We start from the raw sequence: 23,618 nt of genomic DNA on the forward strand, positions 1-23,618 counted from the left end.
AAGAATATTATTAGGAAAATAATAAAGTAGTAATTTGTAGTAATTTGGCAAAGAAGAAAGGGGCGGCAGGTAGCCTAGTGGTTAGAGCGTTGGCCTAGTAACCGGAAAGTTCAAACCCCCGAGCTGACAAGGTACAAATCTGTCGTTCTGCCCCTGAACAAGACAGTTAACCCACTGTTCCTAGGCCGTCATTGAAAATAAGAATCTGTTCTTAACTGACTTTCCTAGTAAAATATAACAATAAAATATAAAAGAAAGTGACAGTGACACTCTGCTCTGTTACTATATCTCCTGTAAAGCAGTGAAGGAAAGTTGTATATATCTTTTGAATGGCACCTAATGTGGCTGAGCAGGAGATAATTAGTAACCTCTCTCGGTTACCCGAAGTGACTTGTATCGACATCATGACATTCCGTGGAGGGGGAAGTAGATACTGAACCCAATACAGACTGATGTGATTCAGGAAATAACCCCTCGGACAATAGGGCTTTAGAATGAGCAGTCACATGTCACTTTCACAAGGCTTTCAATTGCACACATCTGATACCCTTCTCATATCAACTATCATGTGGGTTTTCATTTTCTTTAAAAAAAAAACATTTTAAAAAGATGAATGTTTAATATGCCCTATTTAATAGCTGCATTTCCTCCCTGACAATCTCCCCGAGATACATCGCACTAGCAAATCCCTATTGGGAGGGAGACTGCCAGGTAAAAGTTGGTCATTAGAGAACAGTCTAATTCCCCCATCCTCCCCGGATGAAGGAATTAGACTGTTCTCTAATGACCAACTTCTCAATTATATAATCCATAGTATTCTAAAAGTTTTTTTATGTCCTCGGGTGGTAAAGTTGACACGATTTAGAATATAGAATATGTGCAAGATACAAAATACATCTGTGTTTAATTGAATCATGCAGAGGTAATAAAATAATCGATAGAAACAATAAATAAACAAAAGAGATAGTACTCACGTTTGGAGTTTCTGGCCTCGTCACTTAAAAACCTCATAAGAATTGCGCAGTATACAATGGCATATTTAATCAGGTTGAAATGTCCAGCCATGGTTTGGTGAAACCTGCATGTACAGTAAGTCAATCGCAGAAATATATATATATATATATATATATATATATATATATATATTATAAAAAAATATTATTTAATGCGTGACATGTTTAAAGCAACCCCTAGTAACTGCTATGATGAGTATTTCAAGAAGTTACACCAAAGCTCCGATCGAACAACATATTTGCCCACCTTTTTGACGTTTTGTCTCAGAGAAGAGACTCTTGTCGTCTGTGTCGGCGAGGAGAAAACGGTCTCGTTGGTCTGGTTTCATAGTGTCTGGCCTTATAAGAGGTTCAGTTATACTTGGTTGACTACGTTGCAGAAACACTTCAAACCTTGTTTTCTTCAGCTGCACACTTTGCCTGCGCTGCCTACGCATTTAGAAGACAGCGAAGACACGTCAAGAAGGGATACAACTTATTCTTCCATGTATCTCACCATGCATGTCTCGCCATTGAATTGTGCATCAAAGTCGTGCTTATTTGAGCTAGGAAAAAGAAAGGGAAAAAATTTACCTTTCTGACTCAGCGTGAGATTACCTTGGCCTTTATTATGTCTGAGCAGGAAACATCACTGCCATTCTATCCATAAGAAAGGTACCATCCTGTATTTTATAGAGTAATGACATTTAGATACTGGCCATGTTATATATTATATGTATATTTGTAAAATTCTGAGATGTTATTGTAATGTGGTAACCGTTACAATGGAAGATTTTGCATAAATGTACAATCGTATGACATGTCATTTTAATAGAAGGCTTTTGCTAACATCAGAATTCCTCCCAATGTATTGTTCGTGTCAAAGTGACTGACACTGTTTATTCCCTGTAGTCCTGCTGCATTGATAGTGATTTATCTCCTTGCAAGGTTGGATATTTTCTGTCAGGCAGTTTTCGTTCCACTACAGTGGCTAACTGTGTGTCCACAGATGTTATGCGTTTCTTTCAGATAGTCAATTTGTTTTATTTTTTATGTTCACGCTCCTGCTCCCATATCCTTCTGTCCTCTCACGTTGTTATTTGTAATTGGCTTAATTTAACAGTACAGTAACCTATTTTTTCTAATTCTCTAAAACAGTCTTCAGGATTTCGTGTAATAAGAGAGTAGGTACCAGTTCTCCTGGAGATGTCCTCAGACGCCCCTAATCACAAATGCTTCAGTTAGCATTCAGAGCTTACTGTTGCCTCTGTCGTCAAGAGTGGGTGTCATGGCCCCCCGGGAGATTGAGTGAGGCACTTGAGCTCTGTACTTGACAAATTGCTGATGAAACTGCATAGCATTACCAAGCAGGCGTGACTTCAGTTCAGCGGAAGGACATGGTCTATGTCTTCAGGATGTTCGTCGAAACTCTCCATCTTGTTGTTGTTCTTCATGGTGTCTTGATTTCTCTCACAGAGACATTCTGTATATCGGGTTCAGATTTTTGTTTCTGCACTTGTCTTCACCCAAAAAATGATGGTGCTACGGAAGAAACCTGAACGGTGCAAATGGCTCAGTCTACAGGTGTGAGAGGTACTATTTAGGAGCCTGTTGTACAGCGCCTTCTGTTCCAGTCCCTGTTTAGCACCGGCTGGGAGGCCCTGGCCTAGCAGGTACAGTGTATAGAAAAAGTGAAAGATTGTGCACCGACAGTTGCATGTGGTGTGACATTCTGAACCACTGGGAAGAAGTGCCCGGAGGTTGCCCCTGCAGTGGAGAACCTGAGGGACTGGCCATCTAATGAGATGGATTTGAAAGACAATTGGAGAGCATTGGAACATTCAGCAGACAATTCAGTCGTGCATAATTTTGTTTGTTTCTTCACCATTTGTTTCGGCTCTTTAGACATTCCATACAGAGCTCAACAAAACAAAACTTAGCAATCTGATCAAAGTCAAGCTAGCGGGTAGGTGGCAGAATACCTTCCATCCTCCAATTAGGAAAACCAAATGCCAAGCAGAGCCCCAGTAAACAACGTTTTGGATCCAAGAACGGGACAACAAAGTTTTCAGCTAAATGTTATTGCTGTATAATTTAACGAAGAGTTTTTTTCCTGTCACTGGTCTCAATTTCCTTCTTGCCCTATTCAAGACTCTCAAGCAGTCTTTGTTCCGCAGCAAATCAAGAATATTGATTTGTTAGTCTGCGTTTATTTCCACCATCAATAGCTGTGAACATTTTAAGGTAGGGCGCAGACTTCATTAAAAGACCATTTGACAACAAGGAAAGAATGATTTGGGATTTATTTAGTAATAGAAAATAAAACAAAAGAGGCTGAGTGAAAATACACACAGATGTGTATCATGGTAAGCGTTTGTAATAATGACTGTCAGACTGCATGGCTTCATAAAGTAAAAGATTACAAAACTTAAAACATACATGTTGATTTCATTTCATAAACTAGCATTTTAGTCATCTGACAGATAAGGTATCCTAAGATAGCTTTGCTACAATAAGCCTGCATCCTCTTCCCCAGTGTCCTTCCGCACAACCCTTTGTTATGGGAGAATATCAGTGACTAGCAGTGACTGTCTACATAAACTAAAACACCCTCTGGTGTCACGAACGCCTCCACCAAGCCCTGCATTTGTGCGCCTCAACACAAAACTCTCTAGACACTCTTTTTCCAAAATCACGCAGCAGCCATGCTCTGAAGTCATGCTGAAGTCTCGGAATAAGTTAAATCAACCAGAGAGTATAGCCCAGTAGAATACTAATTCCAAAATGTTTTCACGTGTATTGATTTGTACAGTATAATCTGTTCTGCTTTTACTTTGCAAATATGGAAGAAAAAAAAACCTACACATGAATTCAAAACTTTGCAGTGAACCTAGAACATAGAAACCCTCTTTGTGACTGTAGGCTTATTCATAGGTTGTACCTCCGTCACTGGGTCGCGTCATGCCGTCATGAACGTTCTCAAGCCGTCCACTATCGGCGCCGCCATAGTGGTGCTCTAAAGCGGTGATACGCCCAGGCTAACAACTGTTTCGTCTAAATTACACGATAGTGCCTGGAAATATGATGACTGATAAAGTAATCAAATATTTAGTAGGAAACAACATTGCCAGAATTAACATGTCGTCAAATTTACTGTAGACACATGGCAATGTTGTCGTTAGCTATCAGTTTGTAAAAAAAAAATTTTGCAATGGTAATGTTAGCTAGCTAAAAATCTGGTGGCCTTCCCTCAATCTTAGCTAGCTAGCTAACGTTACACTGCATCTAAAGCCAATCTGGTGGCCTTCCCTCAATCTACGCTAGCTAGCTAACGTTACACTGCATCTAAAGCCAATCTGGTGACGTCAAAAAGATGACAAAAGGTTTTCCTACTAATTATTTGCCTCCTTTTTAATTTCCAAGCTACTGTAATGCACTTATGATGAAATCTTCATCAGCACTCATTGACAATGCTTTGAGTAAAATGCTCAGTTCAGGCATCAGTTCAAAACGAACGCTCAAAACAATATTGTGACAAAACATGCAACCCATGAATATGTAGGAAGAAAAAAAAAATCTATAATTTTAAGCATATTCATACTGTAATGTCAATAACAACCAATTAATGCAAGTATAAATATCCTCTACTTCCAAAGTCAAATATGGTTTTTTAAAATATTGTCCTTATTATTATTTAACAAGAGCCTTACAAAAATAACAGGAACAAGATATACATCAATTTAATTTGAATGTGCATAAAATAGTCAATTAGCTCATGTGACTAAACTGTACACGACGACACAAAGAGGTGTCTAAATCATGTACTTTCCAGAGATGCTTTGACTGTTGACAAAGACGGGGTCCACAGAGGCCACTTTGGAAGCAATAAACGAATGAATACAATGGAGGACTGCCGTCAGATTGGAGAACTCCAGCTCCTGCAATGGAAAGAAAAACACGGAATACAAATTATAACAATTACTCTTAAGAGTTCGCATAACATCTTACAAAAATGTTATGCATACATAAAAATGTCCCAATTACTTTTGTAACAAATAGGCACTTGTATTTATTACTACTACTAACAACAAAAAAACAACTATAATTTTAGTTAATAATATTACTCTAGTGGTTCCCAACATGGTATTTACCAGAGATAGTTTGATTCTGTATATTGATGAGGTAGCAAAAGATGATTTTATTAAGTGTCCACGGGAGTGGAGGCGGCCGAGGGGAGGACTGCTCATAGTAATGGCTGGAACGACGTGAAGGGAATGAAACGCATTAAAAAACCACCTCGATTTAAAGGTGCCACCAGCCTTCTGTGGAGCACAATATTCTACCAATACACTCCTCAGAGAGGTCACTGCAATGCAATGGAACTTGAGTAGATGTTTATTTAATTTAACCTTAATTATTTAACTAGGCAAGTCAGTCTTATTTACAATAACGGCCCACCAAAAGGCAAGAAAGAAGCCTCTTGCAGGGATGGGGGCTGGGATTAAAAATAATACTTAAAAATATATATATATATTGGATATAAACACACATTACGACAAGAGACAACACAACACTACATAAAGAGAGACCTAAAGACAACAACATAGCATGGCAGCAACACATGGCAACACAGCATGGTAGCAACACAGCATGACAATAACATGGTAGCAACACAACATGGCAGCATCAACACAACATGGCAACAGCAGCACAACATGGCAACAGCAGCACAACATGGCAACAGCAGCACAACATGGCAACAGCAGCACAACATGGCAACAGCAGCACAACATGGCAACAGCAGCACAACATGGCAACAGCAGCACAACATGGCAACAGCAGCACAACATGGTAGCAGCACAACATGGTAGCAGCACAACATGGTAGCAGCACAAAACATGGTACAAACATTACTGGGCACAGACAACAGCACAAAGGGCAAGAAGGTAGAGACAACAATACATCTCGCGAAGCAGCCACAACTGTCAGTAAGAGTGTCCATGATTGAGTCTTTGAATGAAGAGATAAAACTGTCCAGTTTGAGTGTTTTTTTTACAGCTCATTCCAGCCACTAGCTGCAGCGAACTGAAAGGAGGGGCAACCCAGGGATATGTGTGCTTTGGGGACCTTTAACAGAATGTGACAGGCAGAACGGGTGTTGTAAGTGGAGGATGAGGGCTGCAGTAGATGTCTCAGATATGGGGGAGTGAGGCCTAAGAGGGTTTTACAAATGAGCATCGACCAGTGGGTCTTGCGACAGGTACCCAGAGATGACCGGTTTACAGAGGAGTATAGAGTGTACCTTCATCTCTATCTGTTTGTTTTCAGCGTTCTTGAAGAGGAGTTTCACCCTTGTTTTCCCATCATCAGAGGAGCCTTTCAGTTGAGAGAATTTGTATCTCCATAATATCTTCTACAGAGGATAAAAGTTGACAATAGAGCAAGGGTTTATTATTACTAACTAATCAATAAACAGTAGGTATTAACCAGTCTAGCATGGATAATATCCCCCCCTACTGTATAGCCTGTTGAACATTCAGTTAGAATAGTGAATGAACGATGACTCACCTTCGAGGAGCTCTCAGAACAAGTGAAGCCAGATCCAAAGTCTATGGTCAAACACAGTACTTTACTCTGGCTGCTGCACATGTAGGTCTTTGACTGTTGAGAGACAGATCGGTATTTAGAGAACAAATCACACATTTCAACATATACAGTGCCTTGCGAAAGTATTCGGCCCCCTTGAACTTTGCAACCTTTTGCCACATTTCAGGCTTCAAACATAAAGATATAAAACTGTATTTTTTTGTGAAGAATCAACAACAAGTGGGACACAATCATGAAGTGGAACGACATTTATTGGATATTTCAAACTTTTTTAACAAATCAAAAACTGAAAAATTGGGCGTGCAAAATTATTCAGCCCCTTTACTTTCAGTGCAGCAAACTCTCTCCAGAAGTTCAGTGAGGATCTTTGAATGATCCAATGTTGACCTAAATGACTACAATCCACCTGTGTGAAATACAATCCACCTGTGTGTAATCAAGTCTCCTTATAAATGCACCTGCACTGTGATGGTCCGTTAAAAGCGCAGAGAGCATCATGAAGAACAAGGAACACACCAGGCAGGTCCGAGATACTGTTGTGAAGAAGTTTAAAGCCGGATTTGGATACAAAAAGATTTCCCAAGCTTTAAACATCCCAAGGAGCACTGTGCAAGCGATAATACTGAAATGGAAGGAGTATCAGACCACTGCAAATCTACCAAGACCTGGCCGTCCCTCTAAACTTTCAGCTCATACAAGGAAAAGACTGATCAGAGATGCAGCCAAGAGGCCCATGATCACTCTGGATGAACTGCAGAGATCTACAGCTGAGGTGGGAGACTCTGTCCATAGGACAACAATCAGTCGTATATTGCACAAATCTGGCCTTTATGGAAGAGTGGCAAGAAGAAAGCCATTTCTTAAAGATATCCATAAAAAGTGTTGTTTAAAGTTTGCCACAAGCCACCTGGGAGACATACCAAACATGTGGAAGAAGTTGCTCTGGTCAGATGAAACCAAAATGGAACTTTTTGGCAACAATGCAAAACGTTATGTTTGGCGTAAAAGCAACACAGCTGAACACACCATCCCCACTGTCAAACATGGTGGTGGCAGCATCATGGTTTGGGCCTGCTTTTCTTCAGCAGGGACAGGGAAGATGGTTAAAATTGATGGGAAGATGGATGGAGCCAAATACAGGACCATTCTGGAAGAAAACCTGATGGAGTCTGCAAAAGACCTGAGACTGGGACGGAGATTTGTCTTCCAACAAGACAATGATCCAAAACATAAAGCAAAATCTACAATGGAATGGTTCAAAAATAAACATATCCAGGTGTTAGAATGGCCAAGTCAAAGTCCAGACCTGAATCCAATCGAGAATCTGTGGAAAGAACTGAAAACTGCTGTTCACAAATGCTCTCCATCCAACCTCACTGAGCTCGAGCTGTTTTGCAAGAAGAAATGGGAAAAAATGTCAGTCTCTCGATGTGCAAAACTGATAGAGACATACCCCAAGCGACTTACAGCTGTAATCGCAGCAAAAGGTGGCGCTACAAAGTATTAACTTAAGGGGGCTGAATAATTTTGCACGCCCAATTTTTCAGTTTTTGATTTGTTAAAAAAGTTTGAAATATCCAATAAATGTCGTTCCACTTCATGATTGTGTCCCACTTGTTGTTGATTCTTCACAAAAAAATACAGTTTTATATCTTTATGTTTGAAGCCTGAAATGTGGCAAAAGGTCGCAAAGTTCAAGGGGGCCGAATACTTTCGCAAGGCACTGTACATAGTGTAACGGAAAGATTCAATATGTCAGTCTAGAGCATCTCAAAGTAAAAGGATATTCTGCAACAAAAACAAAAAAATGTGTGTGTGTGTGTGGGGGGGGGGGGGGGGGTTATCAGAACAAAGCAGCTCCTGAAGAAATGTTGAAATAATGTACATGTTCATTGTGTTTTCATTGAGGGTGTATGTTAGGTGAATGGTTTACAAAATGAGTAGTTAGGGGATCCTGTTTAAGCTTTTTTTTTTGTGTGTGAAAGCTTAGGAACTGCTGTCGGGGTCAGAGTACAGTCTACATATGGATTATTGTGAAATGAATTTCTTCCAATGCTTGAACTTCCTCTGAGCTTTGAATACACCCAACCCTCTTAAAGGATCAACAAACATAATTGTGAACGTGCAATGCAGAAATAGGCTATCCATTTATATAGCTCTGCTATTGCTGCAGGTGTGTTCAATCCAATATGCTTGAGAGGAATTTAGATTGTGTCAATTGAGAATTCTTCTAAACTAGTTAAAATATACTTATTCATGTTACCATACTAGAACGTATTGATTACTTTACACGTATTAGGAATGTAATAGGTTGGGGTCAATGGAGGGTGGATAGGATCTGGGGTGTATGGAAAGTTACTGAGTGAGACAAGGGGGAGTGCATAAACTTAATATTCTGTTCAAACATGTTATTGTTTAATATCAATGTTTCTAAGGAGGGAGGCGAAGTGCAACAGGTCGTCTCTGATAAGCAGGCCAGCTGAAGGACAACAGGTCGTCACTGATAAGCAGGCCAGCTGAAGGGCAACAGGTCGTCACTGATAAGCAGGCCAGCTGAAGGGCAACAGGTCGTCACTGATAAGCAGGCCAGCTGAAGGGCAACAGGTTGTCACTGATAAGCAGGCCAGCTGAAGGGCAACAGGTCGTCACTGATAAGCAGGCCAGCTGAAGGGCAACAGGTCGTCACTGATATGCAGGCCAGCTGAAGGGCAACAGGTCGTCACTGATAGGCAGGCCAGCTGCGTAACTAGGAAGGAGCGAGGAATTCGGCTCCAGGTCAAGTCAACAGATGAAGTGAGAAAAACCTCTAGAGGTGGGGCCAGAGGGGCCCACCACAACGACCCTCCTACTGATGTCCTATGTCACACAGAGGGGCCCACCACAACGACCCTCCTACTGATGTCCTATGTTCACACAGAGTGGCCCACCACAACGACCCTCCTACTGCAGTCTCGTGTCAAGCATAATTATTTACACGCCCATCAATGTTTTAGCATAAGGCAGGGCCATGACTACACCAGTGGGAGGAACCAATTAAGTTCCTGCCTAGCAACAGAGATGTAACTAAACAAATGGCTACCCAGATTATTTGCATTGCCCCCCCCCCCCCCCCCCCACACACACACACACACACACACACACACACACCGCTGCTACTCTCTGTTATTATCTCACTTTAACACCTGTACCTACATATACATATTACCTCAACGATCCGGTGCCCCCCACACATTGACTCTGTACCGATACCACCCCCCCCCCCCCCCCTGTATATAGTCACTCTAACTGTTGTATTCGGGCACATGTGACTAAATCAATTTGATTTGATGTGTATTGGCTGTCTAGATGTGTAAGGAGTTGACCCAAGCTAGTAAGAGGTTATAAAATAGCTATGCTTGTGTCATCATAACTTATCTTTGCAGCTGTATGACCCAGTGGGTGAATAAACTTGGTTTGAGCTTTTCCTTAGTTGTCAGTTTGAGTTTTTACTCTGTTTGTTCAGAACCTGACAATAGAACATTTAAAAGAACAAAGTGAAATATCTACAGGGTTGCCTCCAGTCTGTAGCCTTCCATTTTACTGCCCCCCCGACAAGAACAACCAAACGTGTGACATAATGCTTTTCACAAGTCTTACTGAAAGCAGTGATGTGTGAGCATGTGTCTCTGTAGTGAAGTGTAGATCTTTGTGGAAATGAATAAGGTGCTGTGTAGAAACCCTATCTTCCCCATGTTTCCGTTCTTCAGCAAACGAAGCTGAACTCAAAAAAGGGATACAACTACCGTTCCTTACCGCTTCGGTCACTTTGACACATTTTGCTGTGAATTTCAGGTGTTGCTCCTTTCACACTCTCTCTCTCACAAGGCTGTTGGGGAAACCTGCTGTTTTTAATGATTGACTACCAGTGAACAGTGAATGCAGTTGGACTCTTGAGTGTCTTGCTGTTTAAAAATAACCTCTTCTCCACAGAGGTGCCTGGATGAAATTGAGTTGCCATGAAAAGAAAGAAAAAAAATCCTTGTGTGATAATTTGTTGTGTCACGCTAAACACAGACTACACGTTGCTAATTGGACAGCTTCCTCAACAGGGATTGGGAGAATTCAACATGCAGTGGTTTTAAGAAACTTCTATTCCAGAGATAGGGTTAGTGCTGTCGTTCTACTCAACACAATACAACAAAAAACATATATTAAATTGGCTCATGAGTATAACCCTGTCTAAGTTTAATGTGAATGCTCCAACACCAGCAGCATAGCACCCTGCATCCCATTGCTTGCTTCTGAACCTAAGCAGGGTCGGTCCCTGGATGGGAGACCAGATGCTGCTGGATGTGGTGTTTGGAGGGCCAATAGGCCTTCCAAACACCTCTGGTCTAAAAAAATATCCCAATGCCCCAGGGCAGTGATTTGGGACATTGCCCTGTGTAGGTTGCTGTCTTTCAGATCAGATGTTAAACGGGTGTCCTGGCTAAATTCCCTATCGAGCCCTCACACAGTCACCTAATCATCCCCAGCTTACAATTGGCTCATTCCTGTAACTGTTTCCCAGGTTGTTGCTGTAAATGAGAATGTGTTCTCAGTCAACTTACTTGGGAAAATAAGGGTTAAATAAAAACTTAACTCCATGTAAAAATGTAAGGGACAGACAGTGTACATTTGTCCTAAATAATGTTTATTTTTTATTTTTTTAAAGCTGACGCCCATCCAATCAGTTTTCAGTTCCGGGCTTAGCCCAAGTTCAACTCCGATATGAATCCACAGGAGACAGCCCAAGTTCAACTCTGTTGACAGCTTTTCTGAAACCACAGGAGACTTAGTTCAACTCTGGTCTGAAACTACAGGAGGCTTAGTTCAACTCTGGTCTGAAACTACAGGAGGCTTAGTTCAACTCTGGTCTGAAACTACAGGAGGCTTGTCCCAAGTTTACATAATGAATGGTGGAAAATGCTAATTATTAATGCTTTTTCACAGTGACAGAGGGGTAAGACCACATTTTAATTATGCCGTTTGTGCTGCCCACACTGTGCACCTCAGGATAATGTTTAGACTAAGCTCACTGTATAAGCTGTTAACACCTCAGGATAATGTTCAGACTAGGCTCACTGTATAAGCTGTTAACACATCAGGATAATGTTCAGACTAGGCTCACTGTATCAGCTGTTAACACCTCAGGATAATGTTCAGACTAGGGTCACTGTATCAGCTGTTAACACCTCAGGATAATGTTCAGACTAGGCTCACTGTATCAGATGTTAACACCTCAGGATAATGTTCAGCCTAGGCTCACTGTATCAGCTGTTAACACCTCGGGATAATGTTCAGACTAGGCTCACTGTATCAGCTGTTAACACCTCAGGATAATGTTCAGACTAGGCTCACTGTATCAGATGTTAACACCTCAGGATAATGTTCAGACTATGCTCACTGTTTCAGCTGTTAACACCTCAGGATAATGTTCAGACTAGGCTCACTGTATCAGCTGTTAACACCTAGGGTAATGTTCAGACTAGGCTCACTGTATCAGCTGTTAACACCCCGGGATAATGTTCAGACTAGGCTCACTGTATCAGCTGTTAACACCTCGGGATAATGTTCAGACTAGGCTCACTGTATCAGCTGTTAGCACCTCGGGATAATGTTCAGACTAGGCTCACTGTATCAGCTGTTAACACCTCAGGATAATGTTCAGACTAGGCTCACTGTATCAGATGTTAACACCTCGGGTAATGTTCAGACTAGGCTCACTGTATCAGCTGTTAACACCCCGGGATAATGTTCAGACTAGGCTCACTGTATCAGCTGTTAACACCTCGGGATAATGTTCAGACTAGGCTCACTGTATCAGCTGTTAACACCTCGGGAGAATGTTCAGACTAGGCTCACTGTATCAGCTGTTAACACCTCAGGATAATGTTCAGACTAGGCTCACTGTATCAGATGTTAACACCTCAGGATAATGTTCAAACTATGCTCACTGTTTCAGCTGTTAACACCTCAGGATAATGTTCAGACTAGGCTCACTGTATCAGCTGTTAACACATCAGGATAATGTTCAGACTAGGCTCACTCTATCAGCTGTTAACACCTCAGGATAATGTTCAGACTAGGCTCACTGTATCAGCTGTTAACACATCAGGATAATGTTCAGACTAGGCTCACTGTATCAGCTGTTAACACCTCAGGATAATGTTCAGACTAGGCTCACTATCAGCTGTTAACACATCAGGATAATGTTCAGACTAGGCTCACTGTATCAGATGTTAACACCTCAGGATAATGTTCAGACTAGGCTCACTGTATCAGATGTTAACACCTCGGGATAATGTTCAGACTAGGCTCACTATCAGCTGTTAACACATCAGGATAATGTTCAGACTAGGCTCACTGTATCAGCTGTTAACACCTCAGGATAATGTTCAGACTAGGCTCACTGTATCAGCTGTTAACACCTCAGGATAATGTTCAGACTAGGCTCACTGTATCAGCTGTTAACACATCAGGATAATGTTCAGACTAAGCTCACTGTATCAGCTGTTAACACCTCAGGATAATGTTCAGACTAGGCTCACTGTATCAGCTGTTAACACATCAGGATAATGTTCAGACTAGGCTCACTGTATCCGCTGTTAACACCTCAGGATAATGTTCAGACTAGGCTCACTATCAGCTGTTAACACATCAGGATAATGTTCAGACTAGGCTCACTGTATCAGCTGTTAACACCTCAGGATAATGTTCAGACTAGGCTCACTGTATCAGCTGTTAACACCTCAGGATAATGTTCAGACTAGGCTCACTGTATCAGCTGTTAACACCTCAGGATAATGTTCAGACTAGGCTCACTGTATCAGCTGTTAACACCTCAGGATAATGTTCAGACTAGGCTCACTGTATCAGCTGTTAACACATCAGGATAATGTTCAGACTAAGCTCACTGTATCAGCTGCTAACACCTCAGGATAATGTTCAGACTAGGCTCACTGTATCAGCTGTTAACACATCAGGATAATGTTCAGACTAGGCTCACTGTATCAGCTGTTAACACCTCAGGATAATGTTCAGACTAGGCTCACTGTATCAGATGTTAACACCTCAGGATAATGTTCAGACTAGGCTCACTGTATCAGATGTTAACACCTCGGGATAATGTTCAGACTAGGCTCACTATCAGCTGTTAACACATCAGGATAATGTTCAGACTAGGCTCACTGTATCAGCTGTTAACACCTCAGGATAATGTTCAGACTAGGCTCACTGTATCAGCTGTTAACACCTCAGGATAATGTTCAGACTAGGCTCACTGTATCAGCTGTTAACACATCAGGATAATGTTCAGACTAAGCTCACTGTATCAGCTGTTAACACCTCAGGATAATGTTCAGACTAGGCTCACTGTATCAGCTGTTAACACATCAGGATAATGTTCAGACTAGGCTCACTGTATCAGCTGTTAACACCTCAGGATAATGTTCAGACTAGGCTCACTATCAGCTGTTAACACATCAGGATAATGTTCAGACTAGGCTCACTGTATCAGCTGTTAACACCTCAGGATAATGTTCAGACTAGGCTCACTGTATCAGCTGTTAACACATCAGGATAATGTTCAGACTAGGCTCACTGTATCAGCTGTTAACACCTCAGGATAATGTTCAGACTAGGCTCACTGTATCAGCTGTTAACACATCAGGATAATGTTCAGACTAGGCTCACTGTATCAGCTGTTAACACCTCAGGATAATGTTCAGACTAGGCTCACTATCAGCTGTTAACACATCAGGATAATGTTCAGACTAGGCTCACTATCAGCTGTTAACACCTCAGTATAATGTTCAGACTAGGCTCACTCAGAGAATACACATGGACAATTTATTCTATTCTATTTGTATTTGTGGTTCTGCTGAGACATGGACCATAATGCTTGATCACTTTGAACATGAAGTGGATTTAATCTGTCTTCGGCAGGACAGGGATTCCTCCCAGAGTCGTCATAGTGTACAAGGCCAACTATATCCTTCATAGTGTACAAGGCCAACTATATCCTTCATAGTGTACAAGGCCAACTACGTCCTACATAGTTACCCTTGTACACAACGAAAAATAGTTGGCCTTGTACACTATGAAGGACACAGTTGGCCTTGTACACTACCAATGATATAGTTGGCCTTGTACACTATGAAGGATATAGTTGGCCTTGTACACTATGAAGGATATAGTTGGCCTTGTACACTATGTCCTTGGTAGTGTACAAGGGTAACTATATCCTAGTGTACAAGGCCAAATCGAGTTTTTAGAAATGTTTGCAAATGTATACATATTTTTTTTTTTTAAATCACATTTGGATAAGTATTCAGACCCTTTATTAAGTACTTTGTTGAAGCACCTTTGGCAGTGATTACAGCCTTGAGACTTCCTTGGTATGACGCTACAAGCTTGGCACATCTGTATTTGGTGAGTTTCTCCCATTCTTTTCTGTAGATCCGCTCAAGCTCTGTCAGGTTGGATGGGGAGTGTTGCAGCACAGCTATATTCAGGTCTCTCCAGAGATGTTAGATCGGGTTCAAGTCTGGGCTCTAGCTGGGCCACTCAAGGACATTCAGAGAGTTGTCACGAAGCCACTCCTGTGTTGTAATGGCTGTGTGCTTAGGGTCTTTGTCCTGTTGGAAGGTTGAACCTTCACCCTAGTCTGAGGTCCTGAGCACTCTGGTGCAGGTTTTCATCAAGGATCTTTTTGTACTTTGCTATGTTCGTCTTTCCCTCGATCCGGACTAGTCTCCCAGTCCCTGCCGCTGAAAAACATCCCCACAGCATGATGCTGCCAACACCATGCTACACCGTAGGGATGGTGCTAGTTTCCTCCAGACATGACGCTTGGCATTCGGGCCAAAGAGTTCAATCTTGGTTTCATCAGACCAGAGAATCTTGTTTCTCATGGTCTGAGTGTCCTTTAGGTGCCTTCTGGCAAACTCCAAGCAGGCTGTCATGAGCCTTTTATTGAGAAGTGGCTTCCGTCTGGCCTCTCTACCATAAAGGCCTGATTGGTGGAGTGCTGCAGAGATGGTTGTCCTTCTGGAAGGTTCTCCCATCTCCACAGAGGAACTCTGGAGCTCTGTCAGAGTGACCATCGCGTTCTTAGTCACCTCCCTGACCAAGGCCCTTCTCCCTTGATTGCTCAGTTTGGCCAGGCTGCCAGCTCTAGGAAGAGTCTTGTTGGTTCCAAACCTATTCCATTTAAAAATGATGGAGGCCACCGTGTCCTTGGGGACCTTCAATGCTGCAGAAATGTTTTGGTACCCTTCACCAGATCTGTGCCTCGACACAAACCTGTCTCGGAGCTCTAAGGACAATTCCTTCCATCTCATGGCTTGGTTTTTGCTCTGACATGCACTGTCAACTGTGGGACCTTTTATAGACAGGTGTGTGCCTTTCCAAATCATGTCCAATCAATTGAATTTACCACAGGTGGACTCCAATCAAGTTGTAAAAACATCTCAAGGATAATCAATGGAAACAGAATGCACCTGAGCTCAATTTGATTCTCATAGCAAAGGGTCTGAATACGTAGGTAAATAAGATATTTCTGTTTTTAAATTTTGTATAAATATGCAAAAAAAATGCTTTGTCAATATGGGGTATTGTGTGTAGATTGATGAGGGAAAAAATGCCTTTAATCCATTTTAGAACAAGGCTGTAACGTAACAAAATGTAGAAAACGTCCAGGGGTCTGAATACTTTCCGAATGTACCGTATGTCCTTAGTAGTAAACAAGGCCAACTATGTCCTTTGTAATTTACAAGGCCAACTATGTCCTTCATAGTGAACAAGGCCAACTATGTCCTTCATAGTGAACAAGGCCAACTATGTCCTTCATAGTGTACAAAGCCAACCATGTCTTTTGTAATTTACAATGCCAACTATGTCCTTCATAGTGAACAAGGCCAACTATGTCCTTCATAGTGTACAAGGCCAACTATGTCCTTCATAGTGTACAAAGCCAACCATGTCCTTTGTAATTTACAATGCCAACTATGTCCGTCATAGTGTACAAGGCCAACTATGTCCTTCATAGTATACAAGGCCAACTATGTCCTTCATAGTGTACAAAGCCAACCATGTCCTTTGTAATTTACAAGGCCAACTATGTCCTTCATAGTGTACAAGGCCAACTATGTCCTTCATAGTGTACAAGGCCAACTATGTCCTTCATAGTATACAAGGCCAACTATGTCCTTCATAGTGTACAAAGCCAACCATGTCCTTTGTAATTTACAAGGCCAACTATGTCCTTCATAGTGTACAAGGCCAACTATGTCCTTCATAGTGTACAAGGCCAACTATGTCCTTCATAGTGTACAAGGCCAACTATGTCCTTCATAGTGTACAAGGCCAACTATGTCCTTCATAGTGTACAAGGCCAACTATGTCCTTCATAGTGTACAAAGCCAACCATGTCCTTTGTAATTTACAATGCCAACTATGTCCGTCATAGTGTACAAGGCCAACTATGTCCTTCATAGTATACAAGGCCAACTATGTCCTTCATAGTGTACAAAGCCAACCATGTCCTTTGTAATTTACAAGGCCAACTATGTCCTTCATAGTGTACAAGGCCAACTATGTCCTTCATAGTGTACAAGGCCAACTATGTCCTTCATAGTGTATAAGGCCAACTATGTCCTTCATAGTGTACAAGGCCAACTATGTCCTTCATAGTGTACAAGGCCAACTATGTCCTTCATAGTGTACAAGGCCAACTATGTCCTTCATTGTGTACAAAGCCAACCATGTCCTTTGTAATTTACAAGGCCAACTATGTCCTTCATAGTGTACAAGGCCAACTATGTCCTTCATAGTGTACAAAGCCAACCATGTCCTTTGTAATTTACAAGGCCAACTATGTCCTTCATAGTGTACAAGGCCAACTATGTCCTTCATAGTGTACAAGGCCAACTATGTCCTTCATAGTATACAAGGCCAACTATGTCCTTCATAGTGTACAAAGCCAACCATGTCCTTTGTAATTTACAAGGCCAACTATGTCCTTCATAGTGTACAAGGCCAACTATGTCCTTCATAGTGTACAAGGCCAACTATGTCCTTCATAGTGTACAAGGCCAACTATGTCCTTCATAGTGTACAAGGCCAACTATGTCCTTCATAGTGTACAAGGCCAACTATGTCCTTCATAGTGTACAAAGCCAACCATGTCCTTTGTAATTTACAAGGCCAACTATGTCCTTCATAGTGTACAAGGCCAACTATGTCCTTCATAGTGTACGAAGCCAACCATGTCCTTTGTAATTTACAAGGCCAACTATGTCCTTCATAGTGTACAAGGCCAACTATGTCTTTCATGGTGTACAACGCCAACCATGTCCTTTGTAATTTACAAGGCCAACTATGTCCTTCATAGTGTACAAGGCCAACTATGTTCTTCATAGTGTACAAGGCCAACCATGTCTTTGTAATTTACAAGGCCAACTATGTCCTTCATAGTGTACAAGGCCAACTATGTCCTTCATAGTGTACAAAGCCTCCCATGTCCTTTGTAATTTACAAGGCCAACTATGTCCTTCATAGTGTACAAGGCCAACTATGTCCTTCATAGTGTACAAAGCCAACCATGTCCTTTGTAATTTACAAGGCCAACTATGTCCTTCATAGTGTACAAGGCCAACTATGTCCTTCATAGTGTACAAGGCCAACTATGTTCTTCATAGTGTACAAGGCCAACCATGTCCTTTGTAATTTACAAGGCCAACTATGTCCTTCATTGTGTACAAGGCCAACTATGTCCTTCATAGTGTACAAGGCCAACTATGTCCTTCATAGTGTACAAGGCCAACTATGTCCTTCATAGTGTACAAGGCCAACTATGTCCTTCATAGTGTACAAGGCTACCTATGTCCTTCGTAGTGTACAAGGCCAACTATGTCCTTCATAGTGTACAAAGCCAACCATGTCCTTTGTAATTTACAAGGCCAACTATGTCCTTCATAGTGTACAAGGCCAACTATGTCCTTCATAGTGTACAAAGCCAACCATGTCCTTTGTAATTTACAAGGCCAACTATGTCCTTCATAGTGTACAAGGCCAACTATGTCCTTCATAGTGTACAAGGCCAACTATGTCCTTCATAGTGTACAAGGCCAACTATGTCCTTCATAGTGTACAAGGCCAACTATGTACTTCATAGTGTACAAGGCCAACTATGTCCTTCATAGTGTACAAGGCCAACTATGTCCTTCATAGTGTACAAGGCCAACTATATCCTTCATAGTGTACAAGGCCAACTATGTCCTTCATAGTGTACAAGGCCAACTATGTCCTTCAAAGTGAACAAGGCCAACTACTGTACGTCGTATTAATGTTGTATTTAGAAAAAACTTTTTTCAATAAACAGCAAGTCCCAGTCCACTGAAGTACAGGATACATCAGAGCACACAGGACATTCCAATCTGTTCCTGCTTTCAAGGGTTCATTCTATGAAAGATTAAGAGAGGCTGTTATTTCATTGGGCTTAATTTTGTTTGAGTCTGCAGTTCATATGTTGACATTTTCTTCTGGTACAGTTGAGAACTTGCCTAAGGAATGAATGTCCTCAGAATTAAGAGGAAACTTAATTGACTCATGATCCTAAACTATCCATGACCGCACACGCACTCTATGGAACATAAAAGGGAAATATTTGCCTTCAAAGATTGTCAGATTGATGACTTATTTTCTCAACAGCCAATGAATTTTAGGAACCTGCGTCTGGTAAACCATTTAAAGCTGTGTGATTACATTTGCTAGTTTAATATCAAAATCAAATAAAATGGTATTTGTCACATACACTTGTTTAGCAGATGTTATTGCGGGTGTAGCGAAATGCTTGTGTTTCTAGCGCCAACAGTGCAGTTATATCTAACAATTTCACAACAATACACACAAATCTAAGTAAAGGAATTGAATTAAGAATATATAAATATTTGGATGAGCAATCGTCAGAGCGGCATAGACTAAGATACAGTAGAATAGAACAGAATCCAGTATGTACATATGAGATGAGTAAGACATAGACTAAGATACTAAATAGTATAGAATACAGTATATACTGTAAACATTATTAAAGTGACTAGTGTTCCATTATTAATGTGGCCAGTGATTTCAAGTCTATATATATATATATAGGGCAGCAGCCTCTAATGTGCTAGTGATGGCTATTTAACAGTATTTAACAGTCGGATGGCCTTAACAGAATAACTGACATGGGTTGGTGAGGACAGTTGATGCGGTACCAAATTGTGGAATTTTTTTGTCGGTTCACACTTTGCCCTTGAAATGTATTTCAGCACTGCGGTGATTTACATCTCTTCTGACAGGTTCTTTCCTCTGTATTATTTATACATGTCTGTAGTTAAAGGGGTTCCTGAGCATCATAGCCCTCAGGCTTAACTGTGCTTTTTACTCAGCCTTTTGCCTTTGGTTGGCTGCTTTTGAAGAGGAGGATTATACAGAACCCTGCCGGCCATTCCATGAGGTCCCGACTTGACATCTAGCATACTTTTTATTTGTATAATTTAAAAAAAAAACTCTTGGTTCAAATGAATGATCATGAAAAGAAATGAGTTTTAAAAAAAAGGGAGCATAGTTATTGTGGGGAAAAATCTAATTGTGAAAAAAGTATCTGTAAAGGTTTCGACGAGTGTCCAGTTGAACAGACAGTGCTAAGTCAGGTGTTATGAAGTGTCCTGGAACACTCATAAAGACACTTCGGGTGTTATGAAGTGTCCTGGAACACTCATAGAGACACTTCAGGTGTTATGAAGTGTCCTGGAACACTCATAGAGACACTTCAGGTGTTATGAAGCCGTGTACATTCCTTTAAAATGCTCTACGTGAGTATCAGAAATGACCCTATTGGTACTTTTGTCTTGAAACAATCAATAACACCTCTATACACACGGTTGACAGTAGCAGGCCCACTGTGTAGATTGAGTAGGTTATTCCTATCATTAGCTGAGGTGAGTCAGTCTAGGTGTAAGAGACTGTACCTTTTGGCTGTAATGATGAGTATCTAAGTCATTTAATGCAGTCTAACCTTTAGCACATCTTTTACATATACAGGTCAAGATAATATTAAAGATTAAATAACAATACATTAAATGCTGAAAGAAAGACCATCATGTTTCAGACCTTACTGTAACAGAGCTCATCACCATCATGTTTCAGACCTTACTGTAACAGAGCTCATCACCATATTGTTTCAGACCTTACCGTAACAGAGCTCATCACCATCATGTTTCAGACCTTACCGTAACAGAGCTCATCACCATCGTGTTTCAGACCTTACTGTAACAGAGCTCATCACCATATTGTTTCAGACCTTACCGTAACAGAGCTCATCACCATCATGTTTCAGACCTTACCGTAACAGAGCTCATCACCATATTGTTTCAGACCTTACCGTAACAGAGTTCATCACCATCATGTTTCAGACCTTACTGTAACAGAGCTCATCACCATCATGTTTCAGACCTTACCGTAACAGAGCTCATCACCATATTGTTTCAGACCTTACTGTAACAGAGCTCATCACCATATTGTTTCAGACCTTACCGTAACAGAGCTCATCACCATCATGTTTCAGACCTTACTGTAACAGAGCTCATCACCATATTGTTGTAGACCTTACTGTAACAGAGCTCATCACCATATTGTTTCAGACCTTACTGTAACAGAGCTCATCACCATATTGTTTCAGACCTTACCGTAACAGAGCTCATCACCATCATGTTTCAGACCTTACTGTAACAGAGCTCATCACCATATTGTTTCAGACCTTACTGTAACAGAGCTCATCACCATCATGTTTCAGACCTTACTGTAACAGAGCTCATCACCATATTGTTGTAGACCTTACGGTAACAGAGCTCATCACCATATTGTTTCAGACCTTACTGTAAGAGAGCTCATCACCATCATGTTTCAGACCTTACTGTAACAGAGCTCATCACCATATTGTTTCAGACCTTACTGTAACAGAGCTCATCACCATCATGTTTCAGACCTTACTGTAACAGAGCTCATCACCATATTGTTTCAGACCTTACTGTAAGAGAGCTCATCACCATCATGTTGCAGACCTTACTGTAACAGAGCTCATCACCATCATGTTTCAGACCTTACTGTAACAGAGCTCATCACCATCATGTTTCAGACCTTACTGTAACAGAGCTCATCACCATATTGTTTCAGACCTTACCGTAACAGAGCTCATCACCATCATGTTTCAGACCTTACTGTAACAGAGCTCATCACCATATTGTTGTAGACCTTACTGTAACAGAGCTCATCACCATCATGTTTCAGACCTTACTGTAACAGAGCTCATCACCATATTGTTTCAGACCTTACTGTAACAGAGCTCATCACCATCATGTTTCAGACCTTACTGTAACAGAGCTCATCACCATATTGTTGTAGACCTTACTGTAACAGAGCTCATCACCATATTGATTCAGACCTTACTGTAACAGAGCTCATCACCATTATGCTCCAGACCTTACTGTAACAGAGCTCATCACCATCATGTTTCAGACCTTACTGTAACAGAGCTCATCACCATATTGTTTCAGACCTTACTGTAACAGAGCTCATCACCATCATGTTTCAGACCTTACCTTAACAGAGCTCATCACCATATTGTTTCAGACCTTACTGTAACAGAGCTCATCACCATATTGTTTCAGACCTTACTGTAACAGAGTTCATCACCATATTGTTGCAGACCTTACCGTAACAGAGCTCATCACCATCATGTTGCAGACCTTACGGTAACAGAGCTCATCACCATATTGTTGCAGACCTTACCGTAAAAGAGGTCATCACCATATTGTTTCAGACCTTACCGTAACAGAGCTCATCACCATATTGTTACAGACCTTACCGTAACAGAGCTCATCACCATATTGTTGCAGACCTTACGGTAACAGAGCTCATCACCATATTGTTTCAGACCTTACGGTAACAGAGCTCATCAACATTATGCTACAGATCTTACGGTAACAGAGCTCATCACCATTATGCTACAGACCTTACTGTAACAGAGCTCATCACCATCATGTTTCAGACCTTACTGTAACAGAGCTCATCACCATATTGTTGCAGACCTTACCGTACCAGAGCTCATCACCATACTGTTGTAGACCTTACTGTAACAGAGCTCATCACCATATTGTTGCAGACCTTACTGTAACAGAGCTCATCACCATCATGTTTCAGACCTTACCGTAACAGAGCTCATCACCATATTGTTTCAGACCTTACTGTAACAGAGCTCATCACCATATTGTTTCAGACCTTACCGTAACAGAGCTCATCACCATCATGTTTCAGACCTTACTGTAACAGAGCTCATCACCATATTGTTGTAGACCTTACTGTAACAGAGCTCATCACCATATTGTTTCAGACCTTACTGTAACAGAGCTCATCACCATATTGTTTCAGACCTTACCGTAACAGAGCTCATCACCATCATGTTTCAGACCTTACTGTAACAGAGCTCATCACCATATTGTTTCAGACCTTACTGTAACAGAGCTCATCACCATCATGTTTCAGACCTTACTGTAACAGAGCTCATCACCATATTGTTGTAGACCTTACGGTAACAGAGCTCATCACCATATTGTTTCAGACCTTACTGTAAGAGAGCTCATCACCATCATGTTTCAGACCTTACTGTAACAGAGCTCATCACCATATTGTTTCAGACCTTACTGTAACAGAGCTCATCACCATCATGTTTCAGACCTTACTGTAACAGAGCTCATCACCATATTGTTTCAGACCTTACTGTAAGAGAGCTCATCACCATCATGTTGCAGACCTTACTGTAACAGAGCTCATCACCATCATGTTTCAGACCTTACTGTAACAGAGCTCATCACCATCATGTTTCAGACCTTACTGTAACAGAGCTCATCACCATATTGTTTCAGACCTTACCGTAACAGAGCTCATCACCATCAT

General features: G+C 41.3%; 1 protein-coding gene across 1 annotated transcript in view; it reads right to left on the minus strand.

The window, feature by feature from the left end:
• Window positions 1-3,276: 3,276 nt before the first annotated feature.
• Window positions 3,277-23,618, minus strand: part of LOC110505924 (gamma-2-syntrophin-like) — a gene marked incomplete at its 5' end in the record, with an annotated part of 59,636 nt that continues 39,294 nt past the window's right edge. The window contains 3 exons of the mRNA XM_036962738.1: window positions 3,277-4,930; window positions 6,295-6,405; window positions 6,561-6,653. Of these exons, the coding sequence (XP_036818633.1) occupies window positions 4,805-4,930; window positions 6,295-6,405; window positions 6,561-6,653 (330 nt within the window). The remainder of the gene's footprint in view (window positions 4,931-6,294; window positions 6,406-6,560; window positions 6,654-23,618) is intronic.

The sequence above is a fragment of the Oncorhynchus mykiss genome, chromosome 25 (genome assembly GCF_013265735.2).
Source record: "Oncorhynchus mykiss isolate Arlee chromosome 25, USDA_OmykA_1.1, whole genome shotgun sequence".
NCBI classification, from domain to species: Eukaryota; Metazoa; Chordata; class Actinopteri; order Salmoniformes; family Salmonidae; genus Oncorhynchus; species Oncorhynchus mykiss.